At 51.3% G+C, this 18,093-nt stretch overlaps 1 protein-coding gene across 1 annotated transcript; it reads right to left on the bottom strand.

The window, feature by feature from the left end:
• Positions 1-992: 992 nt before the first annotated feature.
• Positions 993-12,324, bottom strand: RAB1A (RAB1A, member RAS oncogene family). The gene is made up of 6 exons (XM_088521240.1): positions 12,137-12,324; positions 6,111-6,183; positions 4,167-4,262; positions 2,696-2,791; positions 1,688-1,819; positions 993-1,538 (listed from the first exon to the last, which is right to left on the bottom strand). Exons 1-6 carry the CDS (start codon positions 12,157-12,159, stop codon positions 1,341-1,343), a joined length of 618 nt encoding a protein of 205 aa, XP_088377366.1. The 5' UTR covers positions 12,160-12,324; the 3' UTR covers positions 993-1,340.
• Positions 12,325-18,093: the final 5,769 nt, after the last annotated feature.

Raw genomic sequence — 18,093 nt, 5'->3', positions numbered from 1 at the left:
GTACCGACAAGCACAGCTCTACTAGAAAGCACATCACTTTATTGGGAAGGTCTCACGTGGAGGAGTTCACCCGAACCAGGACAATACTTCTGTTCAATGTATTACAATTGCCTGTCGATTGATGCAACTATGTTGAAGAAAGCTGTTAGCCAAAGTCCCCCCCAACCAAAAAAAAAAGAGGATATTTGCACCAGTTTTAGTTTATACCTCACAACATACTAGGCTATAGTTTTACTATCACAGGGTGTATTTACTACTAGGGGAATGTTACATGGTCTTTCAAACATGAGGCTATTTACAGAATAGGCTGAACGGTTGAGTTTAGATAAAGCTGAACAATTTTACACGTAGAGGAAGTGTTATAGGCTAGCTGTCCTGTGGCTTTGAGCTAGACATCAGGCACTAATGATTCGATTAGCTCTGTACAAGAATCACACACTGACCCACACCTCGTGGCTGCTGGTTACTCCAAATGGTTTGAGGCTGCAGCTGCTCGGGGCAGGGCTGGTGCAGGGCCCCGCTCGGCCACCAGGACACCCGTGTGTCCCCCTGCGCTCCCTGCGGAGCCTCCGCGTCGGGAAGCGCTGTCCTCCCGTGCGCGGGGCTCGCGGACACCCCGGGAGGCAGCGGGAAATGCGGCGAGTGGAGCCGGAGCCGCCCGGGACCCCTGCTCTGTGCGCACCAGCACCTCTCCCCCACACCAATTCACACAATACTTATCACCATACAGTTTGATATTACTTCCAATAAGTACAATATTTATTAAACATTTCTTCAGTTTTGTTACATATTGTGCAACAAATTACAATATTCTGCAGCCACAAATTATATGCAGAGTATGAAGAAACTATTAATCAGATAGTGTGATCTTCCCATTTATAATTCTACAAGAAGGAACTAGTAAATCAGATCTTACATATATCTTACTAAATTTTATGCATGGAAAGTGACAGACACTGTTGTGCTGTTTGATACAAAATGGCTAAACTTCATCTTCAGAAGACTAAACCTGACGTCTAAACATGCCAATAGAAACATCAAAACAAAAATACATCCTAACCAACCACAGGAAACAGTCTGGTATCAGGAAAAGCAACAAGGATTACACGTTTATAAACCAGCACACAAAGGTTTAAAACAGTTCTGAAAATGAAGTTAGCTGTCTTGAGTCACGGGAATAAAAAAAGTCAGTATTGACCATTTACAATCTCTGACCTTTGTGGAGACGGTAAGAATCTGTTGTAGTGCAGCTACATACAGTACAATTCAGGCAATTTTTTTTTTCACTTGGGTTCAGATTGCAAATTCATTGTTGTGAGACAAAAGGGGGGAGGCAGGTTTTAGCAGCAACCTCCACTAGACTGCTTGACTGGAGTGCTCTGAATTTTAACATTGGACTTCTCTGCACCGCCAGCTGTGGCTCCAGGACCCATTCGTTTTTTAATCTCAGCAGCCATGGTCATGAAAGACTGTTCTACATTTGTGGCGTTCTTTGCACTGGTTTCCAAAAATGGAATTCCGAGAGAGTCGGCAAATTCCTGCAGATGGAGAGAGCACAGGGTGAGCGCAGGCCCCAGCCCAGGGCTGCTGCACCTGCAGAGCAGGACGAGCTCCTGAGGGACACCGGGGGCTCCCGGCACCCACGAGCCACACGGGTGCTCGAGCAGGGCTGTTTCCAGCCACCTACCTTTGCTGTTGTATAGTCTACTACTTTCTTTGTGGTCAGATCGCATTTGTTCCCCACCAACAACTTGTTGACGTTTTCGCTGGCATAGCGGTCTATCTCCTGCAGCCACTGTTTTACGTTATTGAAAGACTCCTAGGAGGCAAGAGAAGCGTCAGGCAGGGCCCCCAGCCCAGGGGGAGCTCGGGGCTGCTCACTGGTGCCGTGGGAAGCTGCGAGCAACACGGCCAAGCACAAACTGCCCCCCTAACCCGGCCGGGAGTGCACGGAGGGGGCAGCGGTGCCGTCCTGCCCCACACAGCTCTGCCCCCCTCTCCTCAGCGCAGGGACAGGCTCTGCACAGGCCACCCGCTCCTCCCTGCTCCCTCCTGAATCCCCTGCCAGGGGCTCCTCCTGCAGGAAGGGCTAAGGACCCGGCACGGAGCTGGGAGTATGAATTCCAGGCTCTCGGAAGCCACGCTGGTTGTAGACACACGGGGACAACCTTTGGCTCTAGAAATGCAAGGCCACCACGCTAAGCAGACACTTGAGCTTGTGACCAAACCGCTAGATCCTTTTCTGCTAATTCAAGGAACCATATCCCAAACAGGACTACCACGCCAGGGATCCTGGAGGGGATTCCTCCTCAGGAAACACCAGCTCGGTTACATCCTGCACACACACTGAAGATTCTCCAGTTCAGAAGCCAATGCTTAAGCTGGAATATTGTCAGAAGCCTTTCAAAACTCTGCAGTAATCTAGATTGCCTGCTGACAAATGCAGGCTGGCCAGGCTTTGCACAGAGCAGACAGCTGCCCCGAGCGTTTTGGGTCAAGATGCAACTGTTTGAGTCGCAAATCCTGGTGGTCCCTTGATTTCCATGTTTAGCCCCGACCCAGAAATCAGAATGTATTTAGTCTGATAAACCCTAATGCCTCCCGTGTGGTGAACCCTGTGTCACACAAAAGCAACAGACTGCAAGTTTTGGGGCTGTATCACACCCGTGCACTGCAGCAGGGCCTTGACACTTACCTGATCTGTCACATCATACACAACTATGATGCCATGAGCTCCTCTATAGTAACTGGAAGTGATAGTTCGAAACCTCTCCTGTCCCGCCGTGTCCCACTACAAGACAAACAGGGTGAGTTCTGCAGTCGCGCGGTAGCTGGTAGAGACACAACCGCAGGGCTGCCCCTCACGAGGGACACCCCAAGGACGGGCCCCGAACCCGCGGCTGCAGAGGAGCAGGAAAGGGGTGTTCTGAACTGCAGGAGCTTTTCTGGAAACGCTCATCTGCCGAGTTTTGAACATGTAACTTTCACTGAAGAAAGCAGTCTTAACTAGTTTGGACCCAAACAGAAGCCATTTGTGCATCTGTGAATATGGACCAGAGGGGTAGAGGTATCTAATTTAGTTTCACTCCCATTAACCATCTTGGTACAGAAAGTGCTGTCAGGTGTTCAAAAGCAACACCCTCTCCAGAGGATGAAATGCAGCATTTCTGAAGAAAGTCTCTCTGCTCCTGCCTCCCGCCAGGAATTAGCATCAAGGATCTCTGCTGCTTAACCTCCTTCTCCCCCAGGCAGCTCACCCAAACACTTGGCGGTCTCTGCTTTCCCTGGTTAAGCTTCCTTAACACCCATTTCTGTTCCTGGAGCCAGATCAGGAATAGGGCTAGAGCTGCCTCTTTAGAACAGTCTTCCAGGCGGAATTTCAGGAGTGACAGCATTCCTGGTGGGCCACTCTGGATGCAGGGTAGGCCTGCAGGCTCCCAAGCAGCCTCCTGGCTGTGAGCTGTAGCCCTGCTCCACAGCAGCAAGGCCAGAATCCCTGAGTCACGGCCCCGCGGCCCGGGAGCCCCAGGCTGGAAGCTGGGGCAGACCAGGACTGCGTGACCTCGCACACAGATTTGATTTCATTACACACACGTCACCCTCTTGTGGGCTTCAAAACTGGAGAGTTGCTGCCAAGTCTCCCTCTGTTTACCCCAAGCAGAAGGCCAAGAGGGGGACCAGAAAACACCAGCCAGGGCTAGGGTGAAAAGGCCAGCTAGAAGCTCTGGGGACAGTTTTCACAGCACAGACTGCTACCAACAGCCATTGAGGAACTCAGACACTTCAGTGTTATGTCCTTCCTTTTTACAAAGCCTTGTTAAACGCTGCAAAATTCCCTCCATTTAGTTTTTCATCCAAGAACATGCTAACACAGAATCCTACCCTCTTCATCTCACTGCTCACATCCCTCTTAAATACTTGCACTTTCTTCCCCAAGAAATCCTTAGCAGGCAGTTTACCCTTCCAGGGAGACGCTCGTCTCAGATGCCCTTAAGGGCTGAGAGGTCACGAGACATCTTGCAGATGGGTAAAAACTGCTTAGCTTGGAAGATACCACCTATGTTTCAGTGATAGGTTAAAAGTACAAAGATAACCTGCTGAAACTGAAATTTATATTCACACCTATTAGTCATTGAGTTACCCAGGAATCAAGAGGTATTACTTACTATTTGAAGCTTGATCGTTTTCCCATCTAGTTCTATAGTTCTGATTTTGAAGTCCACACCAATCGTGCTGATATAACTTTCTGTGTACGTGTCATCCTAGGAGAAAGGCAGGAATAAGGCACTTGAATCTCCTGCTACCACGGCTGGTTGCTGCCCGAGTTTAGAGTTACAGTTTGGGTACCTGTGTCGAGGTCCTCATGCACTGCTCAAATTTAAGGGTCTGCACAGGACTGACCAGGTCTCCAGAGGGCCTTAAAGCATACGGGAAGTTCTGGGCCAATCTTTGCTAGGGGTTGTTAACCTGCTGGCATGAAGGACGCTTATTCCCTCAACAGGGGCAAGACACAGCTTCGGATAACAATATATCACAAAGCTTTACGTAACCAACAGCTCCCGGGAAAGCAAGGGATTTCCTTGCATTGTGAATGGAAGACAGCACCTTAGTTAACACATTTCCCTGAAGGAATTGGGACAAATAAGCCTTAGCATTAAGCCTTCCCAAATGACACATTACTTCTGTAATATTTAAATGCTCAAAAGCATATGCTTGAAAAACCTGGTATGGGCTGACCCGCAGCAGGGAGAACATAAGGAATTAGCTGAGCATTCGCTCCCCTGTGTCAAATTGCTTAGTTAGAAAGTCAAATTAATAAAGCAAAAAAAGCTTCTTAGTTGAAGAAACACCAGATAAAACCAGCAGAACTTAACCTGGATGTAAAAAAAATAATAATAATAAAAAAAATCAAAGTGCATGATTCACATGAAGTCAAAAGTAATACAAAGTGTGTGCAGGGGAGCCAGGTTCAGCTGATTTGGGAGAGCTGCTGCTGGGCAGACCCTTCATGTTCCTGATCTGTGTGGCACCACCAACACTGCAAACACTGGCTCTGACAGCTTCCACTCCAGCTCTTCTCCCCATGCAGCTGCTCAACATTTTATATGAATAACGTGGAACAAAGCAGGCCCTTTCCAGAAGCACCTACTCAATGCATGGAGCCCACTGCCCACTTCCATTATTTGGAGGTAGCATCAAAATTGGATCCCATCCCTCCTTCACTGCTCCCATGGCAGCATAAAGCTGTCTTGGGGACAGATGCAGATGGAGTTAACAGGGCTCCAGAACCACCAGACCATTTTAACTCTTCCTAGAGCCACTGATCCACCTTTGGAGCTCATGAGGGATCTGCAGAGTAACACAATCAAGTCAGGCCAGTTGGAAATTCAAGTGTGTGGGCAATGCTCAGCACCTATAGCTCCCATCCCTATAGGCCACGCTGTAAAAGCAGCAGCTTTGGGCACTCAAGAGGGCATTTCCTCAAGCAATCCAGGAGCCTTCTGATTACAGGAAGGGCTAGTCCCAGGTGTGCTGTGCCACAGCACATGCTGTGTCACTTGGGTGACACTCCAGAAACAGCAGCTGCCAACATTCTTACCAACCCGGAATACTAGGTTACCTCTCCTTCAGACTTCACAGTTGAGAGGCCTCTTTGGTGACGACTTCAAGCTTTATTTGATTGAAAATATTCCAATGAGCTAATAACTGATGTTCTAGCCCAGATGCATTTTCAGGAATGGCAATGAACACAAGTGGATACCCCAAATTTTCAAGTATGTTGTTCTACTACAGATAATCATGTACCCTCCAGGGTAATGGTGGGACTTGAGAACACGGTATGTTAATTTAAGTACCAGAAAGATGAGAATTAAGCTTAATCAGACATTTTCTGATATTACTTCTTTCCATTATTATTCATGAACTAATACTTTATCTGGAAACAAATGCACAAGACTGGAGGGCTGTGGAATATTAATGAAATATTAACTATTCCTGATATACCAGCTCCTGACATGCATCAGCCCTTTCACGTAGCTCTTTCAGCAAAGGCACCATTGCTAAACACGCGACAGCTTTTCTACATGAAGTTTTCAGGCATGATCACTTACTGCAAACCTAAGTAGAAGGCAAGATTTCCCAACACCGGAGTCTCCAATCAGGAGTAGCTTGAATAAATAGTCACTGCAGAAGAAAAGAAATTACATGTCACTTAATGAACACTGCTGTTGAGATGCAAATTCATTATACCTACATGTATTAGTACATTTTCAGGTGGTTGAATGAATTTTACCACTGGGAAAGAGTCACCTACAACTCTGAGCTCCTCTATGCAGTTTAAAGCTTTCACAATACACTTAATGTACCTTATATGCAAGGTGTAGAGCTGATGTTCTGAACGCAGCATTTTTCTAGAACTGAAGTTTTCTAGATTTTTTTTCTAAGCTGGAAAGTTTATGAAATTACACAGGAGACATCACTACCAGCAAGATTAACACAGTCCTATAACTGCCCTTCTGTGGCATAGCTAATACTGGGCTTTGCTAAGCAGCTCAGCCAGTTTGTGTGGCCCAAATCTACATTTTGGTGTAAAAAGCAGTTTAAAAGCGGGTATTTGAGCACCAAGCTTGGTGGCTGGCTAACGCAAAAGGAAGATCCACCTTCCACGATGGACCCATCAGCCCAGGATGAGCACGGGCTCTGCTCACCTTTTGATGGCAAAATAAAGCTTGCCATTGCTGGCTGAGAAAACACATGTGCTCTGGGGGGTGATGGGGGGAACTGGAAATTCCACAGTCACGCTCCCAGGGATGAGAATCCTGGGGTTTGTGCTCAATGCTGAGCTGCTCTCAGCACCGAGAGGACAAGCGCGGTCTCCCGAGGGGCCTGTTCCTTCCCGCATGGACAATGGACAGGGATCCTGGACAAACCCAGAAGCGCTGGTTGAGGCAGCACTGGCACCTTGTGGAGGCTGCTCAGAGCCGCCCTGCTGATTCCTCGGGTTTGAGCTCTCCTGCAGGCAGAGGGAAAACACTTCACTTGCCCAAAAGGGCCGTGAGGGTTTTGCTGTTAGCAAAACGCTGGATCTTGTGTTAGTCACAACAGGACAAATCCCGCGGTTTAATAGCAAAGAGCAGGAAAAACAGTAGTGAGAAGCTGCTTGAGCAAGTTGCCCTGCTTGCTACGTACACAAGCCTGAGCCACTCCAGACTCCAGCCCTGGCGTGGCCGGGATGAAGCCCTGGGATCACGGAAGCACAGGAGCTACAAGGAACACACTCCTAGGTCCCCTTGGCACAGGAGGAGACACAGCTTGAAGGTCTACAGCCACCTGTCCCACCTGCTGCTCCCCAGCGCTGCCATGGACTGGGCCTGGTCGCAACGCAGCTAGGAGGCTGTGTCCCTGCCAAGCAGGGCGCCAGCCCCGAGGCTTTCACCACCTTGGTGTCACTGCCTGCGTGACCGTCCTTCCCGCCGCCCTGGCTGCGGGAACATGTTCAGCTGGAGCCTTCACCAGTTCCTGCACCACTTCTCTCAAGGCTAGAGCCAAGGGAAAAGGGGTAGATGAGCAATTAATGAGGAAATCCTTAGAAAGGCAAGCTGCCCCCATGGCATGCAGGTAAAAGCAATCGATGTATTGGAAAAATCAAAGTCCCTGCAAGAATGTTTAGCAGTTTAAGGTCATCATAGCCCATCTGATGTAGTCAAATAGTACTGCGAGGCAAGAGGGTTCTACTGCTGTGACAGTGATCACCCATCACCAATGAACATGGGGGAAAGGCGGCATGACGAAACCCGGCCGCAGTTCCGAGACCTGATGTGGGCAGAGCTTCCCCGCTGGAGCCCCGGCAGGAGGCGGCAGCCTGGCCTGGGCGCGAGCCCGCGCGCTTCCCCTGCGCTCGCCTCGAGAACCGTCGCGCGTTTCCTGTGGTCTCGCTTGCAGGAACCCCGGCAGAGCGGCAGCGGGCACCGGCACGGAGCGGGGCTCAGCGCCCAGCCCCGGGCACCGCGCTCCTCCCTCGCGCTGCCTCTGCAGAGCCACATCGCGGAGACAAGGGGCTGCATCACAGCGACCCCAGCAAGGGGCATTTAAACACTTCAACCCGGCCCCTGCTGAGAATGCCCTGCCCTGGCAGCAGGGGAGACACTTAGCGGGACCTGGCACGAGAGCCCTGGGAGCAGCTTCAGCCCGACCCCCTGCCCACCACCCACCCCTTCAGCAACAGCCCCCAAATGGCTCATTTCACTTCACCAGCTTTAGCTGATACACAGTTAAGCAACAATTTTCAGCTGTTAGTTCCCTGCAAAACTAACTGTTTTTGGCAATACTAAAGTTAAATTGGTACCTGTAACAGCATTAATGCACTTGGAAGCAGCAGAGCCAGCCACATGTTGTAATTCCCTTGAGAATGGTAAAACCACAAGTATCCTGCTCATGTCAGGGGAAAAAGCTAAGCCCCTTCCCAGCGTAGCTAAAGCTCCGGCTACAAGTTAAGGGTTCACTTAAGAGCTTCCCCTCACTTCAAAGGGGGGATTCAGGCTTCCCAAAGAGCACCAGGTACCTTGTCCTCCTCTTGGTTGTTCCTGCCAGCATTAGGAACAGCTGCAAACAGACACGTCCTGCTCCAGAGTCTCCCATTTTACATGCAGGCATTTAGTGCTCAAAGGCAAACAGCTCAGGGCTTATGCCTAGTGCTATTGTTTTAAGTTAAGCAACAAAACGCCAGCAGCCTCATTTATGCATCTTTGCCGGTGAGACCTTCCCTCATTGTGGACTTTGGTATTTCAAAAAAAGATCATGTAACTTAAACCACCTGGTCTGCCCTTATCCAAAAGCAGGGCCAACGCCAGCCTGGTTATGGCATCGCTACGAGTTTTATCAAGTTACCTCTAGGTTTATTACACCTCAAAAACAGATGCTGAGTGTCATGCTACCTAGTTTCTCCAGACACAAAAGATTGATCACAAAAGATTGAAATTTAAATTCCCTGAGTTGATCCTGGTTTAAGTAGAACATTGTTATTTAAGCTTATAGAATTAAGTTTATAGAATTAAAATAAAACAAACAAGGTGCTACACTGCTGTGATGCTAGGTGCAGCTTTAAGAACAAGGTCTTTTTAACTGAAGGAAAATGAGAACAAGCTGCAAGGCTTTGCTGATTTCAGTTCTACTTCCTGAACTAAGGACATAAAGACTAAGTAAAAAAATTTTAAAAAGCTGAACCAATCTGCTGGAATCTGAGTGAACAGCTTCAACTGCACATGCTGTCTCGAGCAGACCACATCCAGGTTAATCTTGATATTCTCCCCTGAAAAGCCACCCAAGCATTCCTGAGGCCAGTGAATTTTGCTCCTTGATCTAAAGGCTCAAGTCACTAGCGCTGAGGTTCTCAGAACCCTTCCTAAAGTGCGCTGAGTGCAAGCTGTGCAGCACAACCTTCTCCCAGCCACTTGCAAATGGTGCAAATCATCATTTACCACTCAACTATCTCTCTATTTATACAAACAAGTCATGTTTAGCACCCAGAAAAGCCAACACACTGGAGGAGGATCTGCAGCAAGGCAGGGAGGTGAGCGAGGCTTTCAAATCCTTCTCACCATAAGACACAGAAGGCCACTTGCTCCCACCAGCAAGAGGAAGGATAACTTGTTAAGTTTTGAATTGCCTCCTACAAAGGGAGAGTCATCTTCGCCCGAGGGTTTGACAGGAGCTTTCTGGAGGACAGCGGTCTCCCATGACACGCGCTGTCCGTCAGCAGGCAGCGAGCACAAAGTTCAGCAGAAGACCAGGAAGTTGAGCCGAGGGCTGCTTGTCCAAGGCCGTGTGGCACCCGGGATCCGCAGGCCTTGGAAGGGCCATGTTCAGGCAGCTCGGAGAAATGTTTTAATGACAGCAAGGTTTCCCCGAGATAGACAAGACGAAGCAGCCATCGGTCTTTAATCATTGATGCCGGCAGCAAGTTTATTGTAAACAGATACTCGCTGTGGCCTCCAATCCCCAGGCTTTGTTCTGCCCCCAGAGATTCTGGAAGGGAGCGTGACCGTCCCTCTGATCACACAGCACTTGTGCATGTCAACAGGGTCTGGAAGACGGTGCCACCCTCCATCATGGGCTGCGGTTTAGAAAGGTTAAACACAACCTGCAGTATTTTCCCCAATGTAACAGCTGTCAGCGAACTGCCATTTACTAAACTCCACCCTGGGAGATGGCAAAGCCCACCAAGATGTTCGCCAACACCTCCAGAGCATTCCCAAAGAGGTTACTCCAAAGCACCCCCTTGCCTCATCCTCTCCAAGGAGAGGTCTAGAGCAACACCTAGACAGCGCGGAGCTTTCACCAAGATTAAATGCCCTCAAAGCACCCAAGTGCTCGCAGTTCCTCCCGCTGTGCTCATGCTGCTCAGCCTACTTCACCCGAGCTGCGAAGGGGCAGGAAGCGGCGCCTGGCGAGGCCTCCGCGTGATCTGCTCGCAACAGCTTCGACGGGGCACTCTGCTCAATTCAGCGCTGCAGAGTAGGGCAGGAGCCCCTCTTGGGCTAGGGAAGCACAAGAGCTTTGAGAGGCCCCACGCGATCGAGTCTCACCCTCCTGCCACTGCAGTTCCCAGAACGGCGCTCTGCAAACCCACACCTGCAGCTCCCAGGTCTCCAGCCTCTTTCCATGGAGAGCCTGGCACAGAAGGCCTTGCTCCCTTCCATTCTATTAACACATTCCTCAACTAGCCAACACACTGACCTCCAGCAAGCCTGGCACGCCCAGGGAGAGGGGTGACTGCTACAACCTTGTCTAGAACAAGAGACAGGAAGCAAGAGTGTTACGCAGCAGGCAGGGTCCTTTCCAAAGGGGCAAGTGGACATCTGGAGCTGTTACAGGTCAACTGGAAGGAACAACGTTATAAAGCTGGTTATAATGCTGATGCAGAACAGACCCGCCAATGCCTGCGTGCCCTTCCCTGCTCTTATCCCCATCCTGCAGGCACAGCCCTGCCAGGAAGTGTCAATTCAACACGGCAAGACTGTTGCCCAGCTACAGCCTTCCCTCCTCGAGGGCTCGGCAACTCTGAGCACCCTGCACTGAGGAGCAGCCTCCCCCAGGCCGTCTCTCCAACTTCCCAGCAATGCCCCTTCGCAAGAAACCGCTTTCTGCATCACTTTACAAAAAAACTCGGGTTTCTCTGGTAAGAAACCCACAGAAGGAGCCCCTTGGAGCTGTCCCTACATAGGGGTCTGGCACTCTGCAGACAGCCCTGCACTGCAAAACTCACCGCTCTACAAGCGGAGCTGGGCTCCAGCCCTGTAAGCCACCAGCAATCTGCTGGGCCTTCATTCACCCATTACCCCCGTTACTGCTTTGCCGTTTTCAGCAGCCACAGGAGCACGCTTGTTGTGCAATCTTGCCAAAATGTAACTTGAGTTCCTGGCTGCACCTCTTGCTTTTCACCAACTATCACTAACCGGCCAACAAGTACTCTGCCTGCTAACCCTGTTTGCTCCTGAGGGGGTTTTAGCAGGCCCAGAGGGCTGGCGGGCACAAGCAGGGCACACAACAGCCATGACCGTGCAAGTCAGCGCCCTTAGAGAGAGGCTGGGGCAGCGCCAGGAGTGACACAGGGAGCATCTGAGGCAGGAACATCACACTTTAACGGCAAAAGGGCTTCAGGGACACCAGGACAAAGCAGCTTCATTCTCCCAAGAGGCAGCAGAAAGGGAGAATCCCCAAAGCAGCCTCCGGTGCTGACGCGATGCGAGGCAGACGGCTGCTGTCCAGGCGCATTTTTGAGCGCTCTCAAACCTCTCCGGAGCCGGAACCCTGCGAGGACAGCGAGGCCCCGGGTCCCCGGCGCGCGGGGGGCCAGTGTCGCCCTCCCTGCCGCCACGAGAGGGGCCGCCAAGCGGGTCCCTCCGCGGGGGAAGCAGGGCGGCGCTGCCGCGGCCCGGCGCTCGGCAGGCGCCATGTGACACGCACATGACCCGCGGCGGAGGCCCCGCAGGGCGGGCCGCGGGCCCGGGAGCGGCGGCGCTCGGCGCGGCCGGCGCCCAGGCTCCCTCCCGCGGCGGCGGCGGGGCAGGCCGCGGCGCCGCGCACCCCCCCTCCGCGCCCCGCCGCCCCGCTCCCCCGCGCCGCGGCCCGCACTCACTACTCGGGATTCATGCTGGACATGTCCGTGGGGCCCGCGGCCCGAGGGACGGCGAGCGCGCTCCGAGGAGGAGGAGGAGGAGGAGGGCGGCGGCCAGGCACGTCCCGCCGCCGGGGCGGGCGCTCCGCGCGTGCAGGCGTGCAAGGGCTGCCGCCGCCTTCGCCCGGCGCTCGCCTCGGCCTGGCCCCGCGCCGGCGCCCTGCCCGCTCCGCGGCCTCCGCGCTCGCTCCTCAGCCCAAAATGGCCGCCGGAGCCCGACCAGGAAACGGGGCGGCCGCTCGCCGAGCAGCGCTTACATGGCCGGGGGGCGGCCGCGGGGCACGCCGGGAAGGCGAGTCCCGGGGGGGCGGGCGGCGCGGCGCGGGAGCGGCGGCGCGGACTCGCTTTCCCGGCGGCCCCCGCGGCGGCGGCGGCGCAGGCGCCCTGCGCGCCCTTTCTTCCCTCGGCCCCGTCGGCTCGGCGCGGCGGCCGGCGCCGCTGATTGGACGAGGCGGCGCCGGCTCGCGGTGACGTCGGCGGGAAGACGTGGCAGCTCGGACGAGTCACGGGGCGGGGCGGCCCGGGGGCGGGGCCACACGGGGGCGGGGCCTGCGGCGGGCGCCCCCTCCCCGCCCCCAGCCCCGGCCCAAACCCGCAGGAATTGGGGTTTGTCCCCAAAAAGGGGCGCGGGGGCGCAGCCGGCCGGCCCAGGCTGCGCCATCCAGCCAGTTCCTGCTGCGCTGGTGGGAACATCAACAACCTTATGATGTGACTAAATTTTGACTTATTTTGACTTAATTTTGCCTAAATTTTGACTTATCGGTGGCATGGGGTGCCCTTACATCACTTGCACCACAGAGCTCACACTGCTGCTACCGCCGTTTTCCTGACAATATAACCAGTCCCTTTTGGATGTGGTGGATGGGGGTGCCGACAAACCCTCCTGCCAATGTCTAATAAAAGAAGTAAAGGGCAAAACAATGTCCAAGGAACATGTAGGATTTGCCCTGTGGGTGTCACGGGAGGGACGGGCCCAATAGACCCATACTTGGGGCTTGGAAAACCAGAAGTGATGAAGGAAACGGGATTCTGGAGCCAACCAGAAGAGCTGAGCTCTTAGCACGCATTGCTCCTCATGGGAGCAGGCGGCCTAATGGGGCTTCCCCGTGGGCAAATCGCCTGGAAACGGCCCACATCCAGCTCTGTGTCTCGTTTGGGCCTGTGCTTTGGCATCCCGTGGTGCGGGGCGTGGAGGCAGGGGCTCCGGGTCAGCCCTGGGCAAGGGCAGAGGCCAGAAGAGCTGGTGGGTGCGAAGGGCATCATCCTCCTCGACGAGGACGTCTCTACCCTTGGCCCCTTAAACCTCCCTTGGGGTTGCTGAAAGCGGATCTAGCCCCGGCCCGGGCTCCTTCCTTCAGAATCCGGCTCTGCGTCGCCGCCGTGCTCGGCCCACGCGAGTCGCACCCGAAACCCACACAAAGTCATCCCCAGCAGGACGCGAAGCGCTGGCGTCAGCGGCTGCCTCCCGCGTTGGGTACCACATTCCCTGTGCTTCGCCCTGCTGCCGCAGTTCTCATCCCCATTCCCTACGCTTTTCCAAAGCTGGCAGTGCCATGCTCTGCGTCGCACGGGTTGCTGTGGAGGAGGAGGAGGGTTGTGGCAGTTCGGGCTTTTGTTACACAGCTACTGGAAGCAATGAGACATTGCGAGTGCAGGACATTACCTGAGTGCTTTTGCTAAAAGGAGAGGAAAATAAGGTTGGAGGAGCCACCAAGAGCCCAGTTTGTTCCTCTGCTTCAGTCCCACCAGCAGCGACAATTCCACCATTCACACGAGGTGGAAAAGCAAGATTCCAAGGATTCCAAAGATAAATTGCACTTTATTTCATTCTGGGAATCTTTTATTATAATCTATCACCATGGGAGCTCGAACCGGAGCCGATGCACTCGTCTCTGTGCCGGCCGAGGGCCCGGCCAGCTTGTTGCTTTGTAAAACGACGGCTCTGGCTCTGGGGCACAATTGCACAGGCTCTGAGGTTGCCATCTCCGAGTATCCACCTGGGATCCTGCCCGCAGCACCGCTCTCCTCGTGCTCAAGGGGCCCTTCCTTACTGGCGCCACCAACACCAGTCCTACAAAAAGGCACCCTCGCAAAGGGCCCAGAAGCACGGGGAGGCAAGAAGGCGCTCGCTCGCTCGCGTGGGGATCATAGTACTCTCCACAGACACTGCCCAGGGTGGCTCCTGCCTCTGACTCACGCGTGTTGCAACCCGGCTGACATCAGCAGGGAAGCGTTCCCTGGAATTTGGTCGCTGCCGAGGTGGCTGTTTGCTCACGAGTTGCATCCCCGCCGCCAGTTCATCGTCCGAAGCGCGCTGGCACGTATTCATCCTGCCGCGCTGGCGGCCCTGCACGTGGCACAGGGTGTTATTTGGTGCTGACGATGATTTAGTGCCGGCGGTTGCTTTGCCGGGTTTGGTGGGTGTTGATTCCAGGGTTCTGGAGGAGAGTTCCTCCCTGGTGAGCAGAAAAGATGGTGTTTTCTCATAGATGTTTATGGCAGAAGTGGGCAAAAACGATGCATTTTGATGCAAAACCACCAATCAAACCAGCAGCTATACTTCCTTGCATCTTTCCTCCTTCTGGCTCATCCCTGTTCTCCGAAGCCATTTTTTGCCCCATTACTCTCTTTTCTGACCTCTCCCTTCTGCAGCTTCTTCTCATTTACCTTGCGTGTGCAGGCACAGCTCAGCTGGCATGTCAGGAGAGGGGACCAGGGCTGTGGCGCCGCTGGCGTCTGCAAACACCCGCCACGTGTTTTCCATCACGGAGAAAGGAGGAGCCACCTCCCACACTGCCCGGGCAGTTCTGCTTGTTCGTCCCCTCTTCCCCTGCTCCGTTTCGCACCTACGAGCAGCAACACAACAGACACCAGCTGCAGCAAAGAGCCGGTCAACAAGACTCTCAACGAGGGCTTCGTTTTACTCTGCACCTTCCTGTGAAGAGCTGCACTTCACCTCAAGGGTTTGACTGCACTAAGATTTGGAAAGATCTGAAAATAAAGTACATTATTGCCACCACAAGCTGGTTTGTCCTATCAGTGCTGCTGATAACTGCGTGCCTGCTGCAGCTGGCAGACTAAACCTCGGCCAAAGTCACTGCGCTGGACTAACAGTCAACAGAAAACCAGATAGGCCTCATCTTTTATTATTGTTATTCAGCACGAATCCTGAAGTGTAACAAAAGTGAAAAAAAAGAATCTCAGGCTTTGGATAATTTGTTAAGAGAGTAAAATGGCTTCATCTTGATCCTAACACAGCACCGGCTATGCTAATTGTGGCTAATTTACAGATCTGCAACCAGTCCTTCACATGGCAGTTGAGGATTACGTGTTCTCTCTGTTATTTCAGACTCCTGATCCGTGTCACGGATACTAGGGACACATTACAGTCCTGAGAAAAGGATGGTGCAGGTCAGTTCAGTGAAGTCTTTGCAGAAGAAAAGAACAATGTTGCTAAGCTGTGAGATACTGCAAAGAATTTACAACTTGCTCTACTGAAGTCATTAGTGGATAACAGATTTTGAGAAAAAATAAAGTTAAGTTTCTTAAAGTCAAGAAACTTAATCAGTGATTTCAGGCAGTAAAACACCAACCACCACAGCAGCAAAACCAACAGGAGAAGCAAGTGTTCAGTCCACACAAGATAATGAACCCAGCTTTGCTTTACTGAAATTGGTGTGCTTATGGGCAGCAACAAATAGGCATCCTTCATCTGGGTTGTACATAGCTGAAATTAAGATACTAAACTCAAGATTCAGTTAAATGTAGAAATTCTCTCCAGCGGGATACAGTGTTAAGGATTTGTCAATTCTTTTTTTTTAAAGATTGCACTGTGTTTGCACTGACCTGCTACATCTTGCCCATATTATCTACACACACAACATATGTAAGGCAAGCACACCCTAAATGCAGGAGAGGAATTTCATTTTCAAGACAGCAACCCTGAATTACTCGTAGGCCAATCCTCCAACCATTATTCACTGGAACCAGTCAGAATGAGGAAAGAGTGCTAAGTTAATTCTAAATAACACCATGCAATGACTGAAAAATTTGAAAAGTCCCAAAAAGCAAAGGTAATGAGATGTAAGACACACATATCTGAAGTGTGGTAGAAAAGCACGATTCAAGACTAAAACATTCTTGGCTGAAATTATTTTTTTTTTGTTGTTCTTTATTACAGGATACACAATGTTAGATTCAAAATTCCATGTGTAGGTGAATAAATAATTAGACTGTTTTCCAGCTATATGGAGCAGCTTTCCCCAGACCTGTTACGGCCCTGCTTACCACTGAGGGTGAAGAAGGAGCTGTGTGGCCTAGAAGTCACCTGTGGGTTCTCTGCAAGGTGTTTTCTTGCATGGCTGCTTGTCGTGCTGCACTAGGTCATCCACGGATTCCTTTTCCCTTTGCATGGAAATGGCAGTGATGATGCAGCTCCCTAAAAGCAAACAAAAGGAGAAAGGACAGATATATAATTTCAGGAGCTATAAATTCATCACTAAGAAATTAGAAGACTATTTGCATTCTGTTGGCTGCTGTGATGAAAAATAATTAGAAAGAATGTTATTCAACACAGTGAACTGAAATTACTTGCTCCTGGTATCTTAAGAGACAAAAAATCTATTTAAGGATCATCTAAATCACAGCTAAATGCAACCAGTCCTTACACACTCCAAGTGTTGCCTATTCTCCTAACTAATGAGATTCCTTTTGTACTGTGGAAAAGGTCACATTTTGAAAATATGAGATTAGCTACCCAGATTCAGCTGCTGTCCGACACAGTCCTTCCGCTGGGGTGGAAACTTGGGTTTTTCACCCAAATAGATAATCTCCTAAAATACACAGTTCAAAAAACCACACTAATGTCACATGTAAATCAAAAGCATCCTAAGTGGGACGGGGCAGAAAGGTTATGATACCGGAGAGCACTTGAAGGAAAAAGCAATCAGGACGACTACGTTCCCTTTGCAGTTCGCTATCTGCCAGGGACCCTCCCTGAAGGGGCATAACAAGCCTGGGGACAAGGGTGACAGTGTCCCCCAGGATGATTTTTCATTGCTTTTCCTTCTAATACTTTAGTACAGAAACAGCAATGACTGCATCCCTCCATAGCTAATTAACATTAGCTGAGAGCCCAACCCATTAATTTGTATGGGGGAATTAATAGGGGACCCGTTGGAGGGTCCCAGTGCTACAAGCCTGAGGATAGAGCGCTCTCCCAACTCTCACCCTGTGTATGCATTCTAAAACGTGCAAAATATTTTTCCACCCTATCAGAGCGGTTACATTTTATGATCCACATCATAAAGCTAAAAGATTATTGCAGCCTGCCCAAAATTAAGAAGGCCGGGGATGGAATATACACTGCATTGCAGCCAGGGAGGAGGCGAAACTAAAGACTTCTTATTCGTGGATATGACTAAACCTGTAGAGATCCTTGTAAAAACTGGCAATGTCGCCTCTTCCATTCTTCTTGGTGGGCAGACCCTGTAGCTGATGAAAAGAGCTACACAAAATGAACTGCAGACCTGGCTTTGGTCCAGGGAGGGCTTTCTCTTTCAGTTCTGAGAAATGACTTTTCTCAGTAACATTTCTCCAAAGCAACCGGCAGCAGAGAAACAGGATAGTCTCCTGTGAGAGCAAGAGAAGAGGGTGCTCCCAGAAACTTCCAACCACTATGTTCATGGCAATCATGCCAAGATTAAACACATTTTCTTTTCCTACTCACTGGACAGAAACACGTTTTCCTTTCCTATCCTGAAGGACACTTTGGCGTGCCTCCATGGGAGCTGGACCATGGAAGAAATACACGGAATACATGAAGTTTACCTACAGCGAAATGTCTACAGAATGTTTAAGTCAAGGTTGATGTTAATTTCCACTACTTGCTTCATAACTAGCACTGATAAAAGGGGAAT

The sequence above is a fragment of the Tinamus guttatus genome, unplaced genomic scaffold, assembly GCF_059628265.1.
Source record: "Tinamus guttatus ecotype Peru unplaced genomic scaffold, ASM5962826v1 Tinamus_guttatus_pri_ptg000116l, whole genome shotgun sequence".
Taxonomy (NCBI): Eukaryota; Metazoa; Chordata; class Aves; order Tinamiformes; family Tinamidae; genus Tinamus; species Tinamus guttatus.
This window is presented reverse-complemented; position numbering and strand designations above follow the sequence as displayed.